Source organism: Diadema antillarum, unplaced genomic scaffold (assembly GCF_040938485.1).
Source record: "Diadema antillarum isolate AM-2024a unplaced genomic scaffold, OU_Dant_1.0 scf00000036, whole genome shotgun sequence".
Lineage (NCBI taxonomy): Eukaryota > Metazoa > Echinodermata > Echinoidea > Diadematoida > Diadematidae > Diadema > Diadema antillarum.
The window spans coordinates 944140-959484 of record NW_027270925.1 but is presented as its reverse complement, the minus strand read 5'-3'; the positions used below and the strand labels follow the sequence as shown (position 1 = coordinate 959484).

At 38.6% G+C, this 15345-nt stretch overlaps 1 protein-coding gene across 1 annotated transcript; it reads right to left on the bottom strand.

Moving 5' to 3' along the window:
• Positions 1 to 182: 182 nt before the first annotated feature.
• On the bottom strand, positions 183 to 14838 carry LOC139707915 (DDB1- and CUL4-associated factor 4-like). The gene is made up of 14 exons (XM_071619912.1): positions 14814 to 14838; positions 11943 to 12494; positions 10474 to 10640; positions 9772 to 9863; positions 8960 to 9071; positions 8527 to 8582; positions 8144 to 8252; positions 6024 to 6076; positions 5555 to 5616; positions 4628 to 4729; positions 3680 to 3780; positions 2583 to 2756; positions 1385 to 1499; positions 183 to 495 (listed from the first exon to the last, which is right to left on the bottom strand). Exons 2-14 carry the CDS (start codon positions 12475 to 12477, stop codon positions 305 to 307), a joined length of 1869 nt encoding a protein of 622 aa, XP_071476013.1. The 5' UTR covers positions 12478 to 12494; positions 14814 to 14838; the 3' UTR covers positions 183 to 304.
• Between the last annotated feature and the right edge of the window lie 507 nt (positions 14839 to 15345).

The following is a 15345-nucleotide window of genomic DNA, read 5'->3' as shown; positions in this document are numbered from 1 at the left end:
AATAAACTTAAAATTCAGGTCCTAGAATTGTTATCTATAATTTATATCATTATATACTTTATTATTCTGCTGTAACAATGTTTTGATATAACGAATAAAAAAAAAAAGCCCCAAAACAAAAAACCTGCAGGTACCAAGAATAGCATTGTAACAGGAATTGCCTATACAGTTTGTTCCTAATTTGCAAACCTTGCAGTCACCTGCACGCAGAATATTTCACAGTACTTCCTCATCTCTCACATCATACCCCACCCCCAAACACTCCTCAATAGCAAAGCAACCTACAACATTCCTGATCACGGGGCTATCTCATGGGATACCACTGAATCTGCCTTTCCTGACCAAGGAAGAGTCCTGGTCGTCCCTGGCAACTGTACTTCTGGGAGTAGATAGCGGCAGGCGGGTGGTCATCCTGGCAAGCAGAGGGGCAAGGTATGGTGTGAAGAAGTTCCCCCGTCTTCAGACTCCAGAACCTGGTGTACTTGTCTTGCCCAACTATACGACAGACACCACAACAAAATGGAAACAGATTTCAAACAAATAAACAAATGTATAATCCACGCTTTGAAAATTAGAATGATAATAAAGACATTATTAATAGCTAGTTACCATAAAGTGCATTTCAGACTTAGAATTTCAATGCACTTTACAGACTAGCACCTGTCATGTGTCGAAACGCAAATGCTCTAGATATAAAAGATGAAATGACATTCATTTATATGGTACATTCAGAAATTTCTTTTGAATGACATTTGCACATTTCACTGGAGGCTCTGATTAAAGATTAAACACGGAAATTATAGGAGGATGAATATTTCGACGAAAACATGGGTATATCTATGGTCACTCTGAATGTTTCCTCTCTCTTTTCCTCTCTCTTTGATTTTTCTCTCTACCCACTTGTATCATTTTTATCACTGCATTGATAATCAATTGAGACCTACCGAATATGGATTATGATTTCAGAACTTCCAGGTCTGAAAAGGGAAAACATGCTATGATTGTGTACCTATTCCCTGGTGCAATCCTTAATGTAATTGACATTTCTGAAAATGTATATATCATCTGAATATCACACCATTAAACCTGGGTTTGGGGATTGAATTCCAAGCACATTAGTTACTTTCTTAAAATTTTTCACACCCACGGGACCAAGACTATATGTGCGGACGTAAATACGGATATGTATTTCTATCTGCATTCCTCTTACTGTATTTATCTTACCTGCTCTCCAATGTCCAAAAAAAAAATATTGACACTAGGTAGACAAAGACACATCATATTATATTTCTATGGAGAGAACAAAAAAACAAAAACAAAAACAAAAACCCTTGTCTAATGTTCTGAGGAGGATGTTATGAAGAGACACAATTCTGTAACTTACCAGCATAAAGGATTGACTCTGTGAAGTCTACCTTGACAGGGAGGTGGTAGTTTTCATTATGGTGACCTTTGAACTCTTGCACCACGGAACTCTTCCTGACATCCCACAGCTTGATCTAGATTGCATGTAGAGATTAAAAAAAACAAAAAACAAAGTAAAATGAAAAAATAAAATTGAAAATAAGCCATGGCACCAAATGCAGAATTGGGGGTCACACATGTGAAATGCTATCTAATCTAGCATGGCCTCACAGAGACATAGGCGAAGTGCTCGAAGTCTCGATGAGATTTTAGAGTGGAGGTTTGATGATGACATGCACAGCACAGATTTGATATTTATCAAGTTAGAGAGGCAATGACAGCTTAAAACTTGTTGTCATCGGATTTTGAAGGGTTGGTTCAACCTATAATTGCATAATTGAACCCCAAGACTGATCTGAATGCTCCTCATATATTCCTCTGCTAATCGAATTGTACAGACATAGGAAAGCCTGGTTCAATAACCACATCCCAATACTGAAGCTCCAGAAACACTAAAACTTGAGTACAAATTAGTGTAAAGTGGCTCCTTAGTTCTTATGTAAAAACAAATTCATGTACAAGGAGATCCCTACACATTGGAATGGAGCTAGATTTTCTCATCTCCATTGCCATACTTAAAACTTTAAGGCTTACCTCAATACACTCTCTGGAAAAATGAGCCATTATCGACAGAGATAAATAAATTTTAAAAAGTGGCTAGTATGCCAAGAGATATCAAGGCCAAAGAGTAGCTAGGTGTGAGAATTTGTGGCACATCAGTGCCACCTGAACAACTGAAGAAGCTTTAGCATTTTGGAGCTATGATATAAATTATGTGATCTGGTGCAAACTTAAAGGGACAGTACAGTACTGGTTGAGATGAGGATTCAGCTTGTAACGTTTTGTGAGATATTTAGAAACCACTCTATGAAATGTTAACGAGCATACAATTATAAGGGAAATCAAAAGTTTGTTTGATGTGTGTGTGTGTGTGTGTGTGTGTGTGTTTGTGTGTGTTTTGAGTTTATTTTGTGAGGTGTGAGAAAAAAGTTTCAAAGGCATGCGAGCATGAGAAAGATCCTCGAGGCGTAAGACTTGATGTGTATTATTGCAGTACATATAACCCAGTATTATTTGACCTGCTAGTACTGCCGTCTTTCTCCAAAGGAAGTTCTCACCTCGCCACCAAGGTCACCAGCCATGAGGTAGTTTTCGTCCCGGAGAAGCTGGATGCTGCAGACCGACACGTTGTGCCTCAGGACCGCCGTCATGTCCACATGGCTGTGGGATGGGATTCTGAGGTCCACACCGAGCACCTCACCACGCCGCGTACCGTTGTACAGCACCGGACTCTGGAAGGCGTGGTAAGAGACCATAGTGGCATCGTTGACATGTGTTTGAACCACACGATTACACCGCTGTCAACCATGGTATTGATCATTGACATAAGCGTTTGAAGCAATTGCAAAAATTTAGGCCCCAAAAATTATCTACATATCTTCATATACTTTATTTGATTGGCTAACATCTCTTTTTTTTAAATAAAATGAGAAAAACTGCCAGTCCAGAGGACTTCATTGTAACAAAAGTCATCTACACCCTAACATGCACAATGCCTACAGAACTACAGGCTTGCATAACAATGTGCAGCCCCATAGCATGTGGAATGTGTGAAGAGCACACATGGTGTTGTGGGAGAAGTATACCAGTGCATTTCCCAACAACAGAGAGGCATTAATGATGTGTATTCCATTAAAAAAAAAAAAAAAAAACATATCAGGACAGTTTATGATAGTACTGAATCAGTAAATGAATGCACTTCAAAGCAGCAAAAGGAACCATCAACCATTAGACCAGATACTGTGCATTCTATTGCAATCAATGATATTGGCAATTTATATAATCAATATGTTCTAAAACAGTACGGGGACATCAATGTATTAAAGCATTCGATACAAAACAGCTCCTCATTACTCACGACTTCACTGTGTACAGTAGACTCCCATTATAACGTAGTTTTCTTTCGCTATATCGAAATTTTGTTATAACCGAACAATTCAACAATACAAAAGACGTGGAGCGGATAATGTTGCAGCCTGAATTTTACTTCGTTGTAACTGGAATTTTGTTATAACCGTGTTCGTTACAACCATGTTTGTTATAGCAGGAGTGTACTGTTTATAAAAGTGCACTTCGGTTGATTCACACCGTACTGAATGTTTGCAAGAATCCACAGAAATGGCAGCATGGTATATCAGTGTGTGCAGTCACTCACTTTTCTGGAAAACACTTGAGAGAACACATCACTGTGGCACGTGTGAAGTTTCTGTTTACTGGCAGACAGGGTGTCTACAACAATGGCTTTTCTGGTTGAACCTATAGGGGAGAAGGAATGTAACAGATTCGTTAAAATAGCAGACATAAATAATATACGACTGTGTTTCAAATTACTTTTTTTTACCGTTAAAAGAAAGATTTCAGAAGAGTGTGCAAAAAGAGTCATTATTATTGTGACTAAATTTGCATTTTAAAAACCTGGTGGTACATTTACACAAATATTCTTCAGTTTTTCATCCTTTGAAGTAAGCACCGTAGGTCAGTGACAGACAAGAATTATTGTCAAGTTTCAAGCTTCGCTCTTTCTAACACACAAACTGCATATTTAATTATTTTGTTTGTGTAATTTGAAGCCAGGACCATTTTTGCAATTTAATTGATAGCACTTATTCTCTGACCGATGTTTTTCAGTATTTTGCTACAACTGTGTGTGCTGGTGCTAGACTGTATCAGCAAGTACTGTATACGGCATATATTTAGCTAGTCTAATTTTTCGCAAATCAGAACTTCCCGCCAATTTTGCGAGTTGTTAAATTCGCAATTGTGGAGTACAGTACTGAACAGAGAATGTATCTGTGTACGTCACATTCATATCGGCATGAAATTAATTTTTTGCACATTTCTAAATTCGCGAATAGCACCCGACTCGCGAAATTCGTGAAAATAAAAACCTTGTGAAATGTTTGGCGTATAGGCCTGCAGTAGTCCACATCTGGTGGAACTCAACCATTCTATTCATCTAATGGCTATTCTATTTATCACAGCCAAGTTGAACAAGGTGTGAAACAGCACTTGAATTCCTAAACGACAAACTGTGAGGGTCATGTGACCCCCAACAAAGTCACAGTCAATGTCTCGGCTGGAAGTTCTCTGAGAAGATTCTGACCTATAGCAAGATGTGCTGGCAGGGTGGGGCTATTACTCCATGCACAGGTCCAAGCCATCTCATGGTTGCTCTCGTACCGGTAGCTGATGTGGCTGATTCCATCTTAAATTATTTAAAGGAGAAATTGGCGTTACCTGTGCATCGCTAGCATGAAACATAAACTATGCAGTATCGAATTACAACACTACGTTATATGATATATCGCAGATCAACTATTTGCATGGTCAGGTCTTCAAGGGTGCAATTTAATTGTCCTTGGGTAATGATTAATTGATTAATGATATGCAGCTTCCTGAATTCAACATTTAGATAAAATCAAATAGATACAATCACTGCTGCTTAGTCTGCACTCTCATAATTGAATGGTAACCTTTCAATGCATGCTATTTGTACTGCTCAAACATGACATGACAATGCTTTTTTAATCAAAATATTCCTAGTATACCACATTAATATCTAGCAAGCTCCATGTTCACATTACTCTAAGTGGCATCCTCATTGAAAAACACAATTTGATTTGCACAATGACCATCAAACTTTTGACATCACATCATCCCTCCCTGCATACTGTAGTTTCAGCTTGAATACATACATTGTATAGAATAATTTGGGAGTGAGGCGAAGTGCATATTAAAGTGCCTTGAAAAATGGCATTTCATACTGTATCCAAACAGGAAGTGAAGAGGTACACCTGTAATGTTTTACTGTACAGTCCACTAAGAGTGAGTTTGAAAGCCAAATATCTCATAAGACATATTTTGGGAATTCTGTCAAGGTTGGATGAGATAACTAATTGAATAGAAATATCACAATACATTAATATACAATTATCTCCTTTCAAAAATGGTCACATCATTATTGGCTCATTTTAACAGGTGCACACGACGTAAGAAAGGCAACGCAACTGCAGGGTATTCAAGATATTACCTTCTCCTGATGGACACTTGAACAACTGGACAGAGCTTGTGGTCCCACCTGATATTGCATATCTGAATCAATAACAGTGGTTAAGGAATCAACAGGAATCAACTAGGCTGTGAAGTTGAGGATGAGTTCCGAATATACTCGCGCAGGTGTCTATTTGAAATGCGTGTTGTAGCAAAATCAGTCCATCCTCAGTGGGTTAAGTGAAATATTCTGTGCTATTTTCTCTTTCCCCCTCTCTGCCATTCTCTCTCTCCCCTCCTTGCACGTATGATTTCACCACAAACATTTGCCATGATTACAGCGGTCTCAATTGCTTCCTTTTATGGCAGTTTTGTTCTGCGTTTTTTTGTGTGTTATGTTTGTTTGGGTTTGTTTTTTGTTTTGTTGTTGTTTTGTGCTGTAGATCAATCTCATTTCTCACAATGGCACTAATAGGCCATCAAGACTGGAGTTTTATTTACAAGGATACAAAGCATAGAGATCCTTTCCATCACCCATCTGAGCCCAACTTGCATGTGTGACCTGCAAGAGAGGCATGGGGAGGAGAAACACATGTGACATTACATACAAGAATGGAAAGCAGAATGCTTATCAACCAGATTGTAACTTATGAAGGAAGAGGAGGGAGAGGAAGAGGAACAAGAGGAGGAGAAGGAGGAAAAAAGAAGAAGAGGAGGAGGAGAAGGAGGAGAACATGGAGGAGGAGCAGGAGAAGAAGGACGAGGAGAAAGACAAGAGAGAGCAGATTTAGTTTGGATCTACAACTCAGAGCATAACAAGAGACCCGCGGGTCTAGCGCTCACCTGAATATCGCAAGTTCACCTTTCACGCAGTCACTAATCTTATTTACAGCTTTACCAAAATTTGACCAGGCATTCTCAAGTAAAAGATGCAAATGTACAATAAGGGCCCCCCTTTTTTAAGATTCCTAAATTTTGGGGGATTGAGGGCCCCCCTGGGGCCCCTGGTGTGGGGTATGGTGCCCATTTTAATGAATTGAGATCCTAACCCCCTAGGGATGCTACCTGCCAAGTTTTGTGAAAATCCATCATGAGGTTTTCAAGAAGAAGATGAAAATGTACAATTTAGGTCCCCATTTGGACCTCCCCACCCCTCCCCCCTACCCCCAAAAGGGGCACCCTTGGATCTGCTATGAACAAACTTGAAACTACAGTGATTAATGTACTAACTCATAGTATTTTCTTAGCACTTCTGATTCTAGAGAAGATTCCTTAATTTTGGGAGGTTTGGGCCCCTTGGGGCCCTCCAGGTGAGACTCTGTGCCCATTTGAACAAATTGAGATCCTATGCCCCCTAGGGATACTACCTGACAAGTTTGGTGAAAATCGGTCATGGGATTCTCAAGAAGATGAAAAGGTACAATTTAGGTCCCCATTTGGACCTCCCCACCCCTCCCCCCTACCCCCAAAAGGGGCACCCTTGGATCTGCTATGAACAAACTTGAAACTACAGTGATTAATGTACTAACTCATAGTATTATCTTAGCTCTATCACTTCTGATTCTAGAGAAGATTCCTTAATTTTGGGAGGTTTGGGCCCCTTGGGGCCCTCCAGGTGAGACTCTGTGCCCATTTGAACAAATTGAGATCCTATGCCCCCTAGGGATACTACCTGACAAGTTTGGTGAAAATCGGTCATGGGATTCTCAAGAAGATGAAAAGGTACAATTTAGGCCCCATTAGGACCCCTCCCTACCCCCCTCCCCTGGGTCCCAAAGGGGGCACCCCTGATTCCGCCATGAACAAACTTGAAACTACAGTCATCAATGTACTAACTAATAGCATTAACTTAGCTCTATCACTTCTGGTTCTAGAGAAGAAGATTTTTAAAGATTCCTTAATTTTGGGGGGTTTGGGCCCTATGGGGGCCCCCTGGATGGGGCATGGTGCCCATTTTAACAAACTGAGATCCTAACCCCCTAGGGATGCTATTTGCCAAGTTTGGTGAAAATCGGTCTTGCGGTTTTCAAGAAGAAGATGAAAATGTAAAAAGTTTATGCACGACGCACGACGGATGACGCACGACGGACGATGGACGCCGGACAATGGACGCCGGACGCCGGACGAAGAACGATCGCAATAGCTCACTTGGTGAGCTAAAAAAAGGAGTAAATAATATAAACAAACTGTGAATGATAGGCTAGTTAGCATTATACTGTTCAAATTTAATGAAGCAAGTAAGACAAAATACTGAACCTGGATAAGAAAGCGAACAAATGTATGCAAACATACGTCCTAAAGATTATGTCAGACATCTATGCGTATGTTAAGTTTAACTTTCCCTTCATATTCTCTACATTTGAATGAATCATACCTCAATTTTCCGATGTTCTTTACACCCAAATCTATAACGGTTTCTGATTACATCAGGGTGATAAGAACTAAACTGAATCTGGTCTTCTAAAAATTACCCACAAAGCCGTATTGCCATGGAGACAAACTAAAATCAACACAACATATCCAAACATTGACAAGTGATAGCACCTGTAAGATAGAGTACCCTTGGAAGCTACATGTATATGACATAGGCCCATAAAGTATTTCGAAGAGGACACGACTTTGACCTCACCATGCAGTTGCGTGTAGTCAATATATTGACGGTTGTCCAGTTTGCAATGGTCAGTTCTTCCCTTTCTGTCTGAGGATTTGGCACACAAACAATCTCACCCTGCCACAGCCTAGTTAAGTGAGAAGGATGAAAAAAAAAATAAATACATGTGACACATGTTCTACATACACATCATCACATATACATTCAAACACACGAAAAACTTCACTTATCAATAACTTATCTCTGCACAACATGATATCTAGACAGTGATGATTTATATGTATTCTTGCATCATATTAGACCAAATATTTCATGATATGCTCCAATACGCCAGTATTTGTAACAGAAATTCAGCTTGACAAAGGTTTTCTTAACCTATTTGATATACAGCAGTCTCTTACCTGCTCAAGTAATCATCAGAAATCACCATAAGAACATGCTTTTGCTTTTTGTCCAGCTGTTGAAAAAAAGCAGAGATGAGTAAACTTTAAATTTGGCAGTCTTTATCCACATAAAAAAAAAACATTCAATGCTGTTATACATGCTCTTCAGTATTCAATGCAACGATAAAGCATGAGCATGATATGACATATGAATATTAGTAAAGATCTAATTCAACCACAACCTGCTCATCAAATAAATACATGTAAATAAATAAATAATGAACATGCCTTTGGTGATCAGTAATATTACATCAGTCATTTTGTAGCAAAACTGTTCAATGACAACCAAGTTGATTAGCCATAATTTGATTAAATAAAAGGGGAATATCAATGGATTCCACATTCTGTAAGATACTTGGGAACAGCACAAAGGCCATCATAGTGTTCTTACTTCAAGACGAGAAATGTAACCAGACTCGCCATCAAAATATCTGTCTGGAAATGGAGTAACTTCTGATGTGGGCTTCACTTCCATGTGTTTCACAGCATTCTCCCTGGCCAGCCTTGGAAAAAAAGAAACACATTAAAGTGTTACAAAAGACTTCTCTATTAACTGTTTTTTTTTATTGTATATCTTCAATCTCGACCACTGACTTAGATAAAAATGTCATAGTATTAGTAATAAAATTAAAGAGCACGTAATTTATTTGTCACAGGGTATGACACATGGCTCTTTTTCCCCTTCCGATACTATCAAGATTAATCTTTCTTTAAGATGCAGCTTTCTCTTGTGATAAGCTAGGATACACACAGCTTATCTTGAAGGGCCCTGTCACAAAAGTTTGTAGTTTCAAATTTCAAACATTTTAGAGATTACTCAGTGAGATACCCCTTCAGAAGAGTTCTTGCCAGTGAGCCAGTCTTGACTAAAACCTTACTACGGGTAAAACATCAAGACTCAATGGCCCGAATTCAAGAAGGTGGTTCAGACCATGGTCTAAAATTTGTACCATGGTCTAAAATTAGTGTGACATAGGCTTACCTTTGACATGCACATATCAATGCGCATTTGCTATGGAACATCGGTTGGCATACGCAATCTGTCAATCGCATTTATGAAGAAGAAATTTGCATAAACCATGGTTTAAACCATGGTTTCAATTGTACCACCTTCGTGAATTCGGGCCAATGTGGCATAAGTTTGTTTTTTTTTTAATTACTATAATGTTTATGAATATGTTCCAAGAAACAACACAAACTTACCTCTGGTAATGAGCCGATGAGGTGGTCCCTTTCTGTTTACTTGTGAAATATTGCAGCATTGACTTTGGGGGGACTCTCTTACCATGAGGTGACTGAGAAAGTAAATAAAATTAAGATTTGTTAATCATGAATTCAAGTGCATTCCGTACTTAGATTCCCATATCATGTTTGATCTGCAGAAGTGAAGAAAAAAAAATTTAAAGCAGTGCATTGCACTTACAAAATATCTCCATTATTTGAATGCAGAGATGAGTGCAATCGTGAGTGTCAGTATCATACAAGATTGAATTTACCAATGCAATTGCTTCACATTGCATGTACTGCATCAAAAATAAGCAAGTATATATGCAACATATACAAATGTACTAATACATCTTGCCCTAAAAGAATAAGCTCAGGCTCAAACTCGTTCTGTTAGAAGAAAGTGTCCTACCTATCTTTCAAGGAAAGGTATTCAGAGTTAAGTCAATGTAGCGACACTCATCACTGGAGCTGGATGAGTCAAGGAACATCTTACCATCCAAATACAACAAAAGAGCTGATCTCTGTGAATGTGCTGTATGCTCCCTGAACTTAAAGGACAAGTTCACCTTTAAATGTGAACACATCCATGCCTGGACACACACAATGCTTCAGTAATATTTAGCCTATCCAGCCCAAAGTATGTATTTATAACACTGGCGCTGTTAAACTGCCATTTACCCTGTCAACAAGATGCGGTGATGCTTTCTGTTCAAGAATCTTGGCCCTTTTCTTTTCCGCTTCCTTCTGACGTATTGTTTCTGGGGTTACAGCATTGACATTGTTGTGGCCTGGAAGGATGCGGAAGTATCTCTTCTTTTCTTCATCATAGTAGAACCCTGGGAGATGTATTCATACTTGTCAAGGAAGGTTTGATAAAAAAACTGTCTTTTAGATCACACTGCTACATTAAAACTTGGATACAAGAACCGTAACTTATCAGCAATATTTCTTTTTGTACTATTTCCGGTGTGAAGATTGGATACAAGAACCCTATAAATCGGTAATATTTCTGCTTGCAGTATTTCTAGTGTGACTGATCTAGCCAAGAGAAAATAGTCACACAGACTACAACTAGATTCCATCAGATTGTCATGTAACAAAAAATCTAATTTTACAGAACAAGAAAAAATTCTGCAACACAGACTTGCATAAGGTCTGCCCACTTGTCTTGACCTTTAAGATTTGATTTTGTGCAATTTTACCATTCTAATTCACCAGGGGCTATAAACTATAATCATTTCACCTTTGAGATGGCAAGCCCAAATTCTTTCAGGTAATCTTGTCAACTCAATTCCTCCTCTCAAATTGTTTTGTTTGACTGAATTTTGCCAACTATTTCTACAGCTGTTTCACAAATGCTCTAATTACACCACTAATAAAATCACTGGTCCTTGACCCATCACTTTAAACAAATCAAATATCATCTTAATTTGACTTTCATGGCATGGTGTACCAAGTTTCACAGAATCTTGCAGAACATGTTTGTGAGGCTGTGGTTCATTTGTGATATTGAACCTGACCCAAAAAATTCATATGTAAATTACCGTATCACAAGTTATGTACAATAGAATTAAGTTAGATTGTCTTAATCAAAACATTTGTGCAATGGGCTGAAATTCTAAATCTCAAAGTTTGACAACTTCTGATCATCCACACCATACAGTAAAAATACATTAAACCACATTTCATTAAGATATCTCATATCATCTTGAAAACCTCAGAAAATAATAAGAGAATTCAGTTTAAACCAATGTTTAAACACTATCTATAAGTCAATCCTTTCACACAGTACAAGAGGCATTGTTCTGACATGCTCACTGTTCTCCATGCCTATCCCCACCCTTTGTGAAATAAAGCTATACTGTAAAAGTGGATATTTTCGCACGACTAATTTTTTGCGATCAATGGGGTAAGAAGAGTTTCGCGTAATTTCAATTCCGCGGAGTCTAGACATCAACTACTGAAACATATGGTGAGCAAAAATATTTGTGTGCTTTTATTTTCGCGCTAGTTTCGGTTGCGCGAAATGTGCGAAAATTTCAACACCGCAAAAATTTGCACTTTTACAGTAACTCTCAGCTCTCACAGACTGTTACAAACTTCTCAGCAGTTACACTCGGGTCATTACGACACAGTAAAAAGGATATCAGGTGGAGACTTCTTGGGAGTGATATTTCTTCCAGCTGAACACGAAGCCTCATTCACACTGGAGACATTATGAGTTCTCAAACTGGTCTCATTCACACTGGAGACATTATGAGTTCTCAAACTGGTCTCATTATCTACAGAGTCACTGCTGCTCGGTATTGTTCTTTTCGGATGCTCATCAGTTTGCATCATGGATGGCTGATTGGTGGGGCCAGGGAAATGACTCGCAGAATCTTTTATTCTCGATTTCTTTCTTTTCTTGGAATGAAATGATGAGCTCTGTGGATGTGCCTTGGACGGTCCAGACGTTGATGATGACGGTGATGACAAAGATGAAGGAGCTGATGATGATGGCGATGATGATACAAATGATAACTGTTGAGATGCTGATGATGATTGCATTGCTGTGGACCCTGCTGATTGTGAACCTGGACTACATTCTTCTGTGGCCAATAATCCTCCTCTCAACTCACTCGGAGTGGATGAAGTCATCTTCTTCTTCTTCCATCGCTGCCACTTGGTACCTCCTGACATGATTCAGTCTGTGGCATCTGCAGCATGGAAAGTGACAATTAAAGAATGAATACACCTCATAAAAACAAACAAACAAACAAACAAACAAACAAACAAATGTTTGCACTTGTACTACAGTATAACCCATGGTCAAATAAACAACTAATAACATTACTACAAGGTAAAAATGATTATCGTCTACAATACAACTATATTACCATACTGAAAATAGTAACAAGAATAGGCAGTCATCAAAACTATCATCAGAGGTCCAAGATGATAAAAAAATAATAATAAAACAATGGTTTGACTCTTGAGAACCTTCCAGATCTACTAAGCATATATGTATTATCATTATTAACTTTATCACTACCAGACATCCGAGTAGGGCAACTGTAATTATGTATTACCCGAGTTTTGATGGACATCATTTTTGACTGGTGAATAATTTTGCTATTGACTGCTCTGGAAGGTCAATGGCAAAATGCGTGTAAAATAGTGGGCAATAAGGTAGAGCTGACACTCATGGAAGTTGCATACCGCATACTAATAAGCTGTAAACATGCTATTGCCCACTTCTGGCAAAAGAGTTTGTGCATTGTACTTGGCAATCGGTAATGCACTTGGCAAGCTTTCGCGCACTTAGCAAGAGATACCTAGTCGTAGCAGTGCATCCAAAGATATTACAAATTGCCCTAATGTCTGTTTTTCCCTCTTTGAAATGCATGTTAAGATGTGATTACTGGTACTACTAGGCCTACAACTGCATTTCACTGTCAATATTTTGATGATCACTCAAGACCAGATGTCTGATATAATAATGATAATATGGACTGGCTTTTTTTGGAGGATACTCACTGGAATCATAATTATTGCCCTGGTTTTTGACTCGGGCAATGCAATTCTGTTTCCATCAAATAATGTCATATCCCTCAAGGCCAGTTCATAACCACATTAACAATGAGACCCCTATATCAAACATAAAATTTATATTAAAAAAAAAACAATTCAAGAACGAAGTTCCAGCAGAGGATTGCTAAATGAGTTACTGCGCATCATTTTTTTTCCCTCTCTCTCTCCTAGTCCTAAGGTGCACTTTATCTAATAATCTACAAACTAAGAGCTCTAATACCTTAGAAAAAAGACAACAACTAGTGCAGTAGTGGGTGGTTTTTTTTTTTTTTTTTTTTTTTTTTTGTCTTGGTAGGAGAGTAGATCGTATCACCGGACGCTTTTTTTTTCGTGGCTTTGAATTCCATACTCAGAGGATGAAATTTTGGCTAAAAATAACACCACTTATTCACAGACTCCTGGAAATTACGAATTCAGCCAACTTATGTCAATTGTTCGCTCCAGTTTTTAGAAAATAGGCTTCAAACATACCCTTCTGAAAAAAGTTGTCTTTTTGCGCGGTGCAAAATCACATTGTATTACCGGACACGATTTTCGCAATGATATAATCAACGTCTTTTGCACCTATACCTTGCACCAGAGTCACAATCATCTCACAAATCACCGTACACATTCTCACCGAGCGGATGTCAAAGAAAAAATCTGCAAATGAGGCTCAAATTTCGTATTTTATGGTAAAATGTCTGTCTTGAACATTGCGAACAGTTCAGGCAATAAAACCTGTGTCCTTGTGAGAAATCAACAACTTCTATTTTACGTGCTTTGTCTATGGGAGCTGCATGCGCGGGTGACAAGTTGCTGGCCCCTAATTAACGCACAACTATTCTGCATAGCTGCATCGTTCGCGTTGAGGACGATAGTCGATAGCTACAAATTTCCGATATCGATCAGTGAACTTTTGGTTCTATTGGAATCTTCAGCATTTTTCCTGTGAGTGGGATTTTATAGAATTTCAGTGACGAAATGTGATTCAAACATGCATAAATATTAACTATGACGAGGTGCGGGTCACTCAACTATGAATTTGGGGTAAAATATGAATTTCTTCGTGTTTTTACATTTTTATGTCGCGTTTTTTGCGATTTCGGTCCACACAAAGTTCTGTGAGGTTAATCTACGAAGTCTCGCGCGTACAGAATGTCATTAGTACGCAAAAATGTGCGTGTCCAGTAATACCATGGTGTCCGGTTATAGACACTACCCATATCATAATTCTAAAATTGAGTCTACTCAATGAGTAACACAGAATACTACGTATGGGACCAAAGAATACTATTGCATTTACTTGGGCATATATTTGGACGGAGTTATGTCACAAACTAACTGATTAACAGCTGAAGTTTACAAACTAGTCTCGACACCGATGTAGTGGCCGTAAAATGCCAACAACAAAAAAATTATAGCAATCAACCAGGTAAAAGTGTAAGAGAGTTGTCTGTGCTTACCGAGAAAGAGTCTGATCGTTTCAATCTCTGCAGAGCTTAGTCTCACACGCTCAGACGTACGTACGTATGTTCTCTCCATCCATTCCGTGCGTACTCTTCATGATGATAAGAAGGCGTTCGTATACTCTACCATGCAGGGTTTCCCCTCCAACCACCCCACCCCCCCCCCCCCCCCCCCCCCCCCCCATCACAAACACAAACATTGTCTTATTATTAACAAATTTATAAAGCTTTGTAATATGAAAAACGGACCGACGAATAAGAAAACGCTCACACACACACGCAAAATATTCCACAGCTTGATGAAATACCAAGGTTTCTTATTATGATAATGTACTTGGTATTTTTTTTTATGTCTTCACTGATTTTCATAACAGTTACATTATGAATAATAAAAAAAAAACGATTAGAAATCACAATTGGCATAAGAATACTATCTAAAAGAAAAGGGGAAAGAGAGAGAAAAAAGGGAGGGGTACAATAAAAAAAAAAAAAGGTCTGGGCAAAAGTGACATTATGGTCTTTCTGATCA

What these genes read in the sequence shown, in the direction of transcription:
- LOC139707915 (XM_071619912.1), bottom strand. Translation starts at nt 12,477, where the DNA reads ATGTCAGGAGGTACCAAGTGGCAGCGATGGAAGAAGAAGAAGATGACT. An exon ending in TCCCAAGAAGTCTCCACCTG is followed by an intron (nt 10,641 to 11,942) that starts ATATCCTTTTTA and finishes AAGTATGAATAC; the next exon opens with ATCTCCCAGGGTTCTACTAT. An exon ending in GGAAAGGATCTCTATGCTTT is followed by an intron (nt 5,617 to 6,023) that starts GTATCCTTGTAA and finishes TTATTGATTCAG; the next exon opens with ATATGCAATATCAGGTGGGA.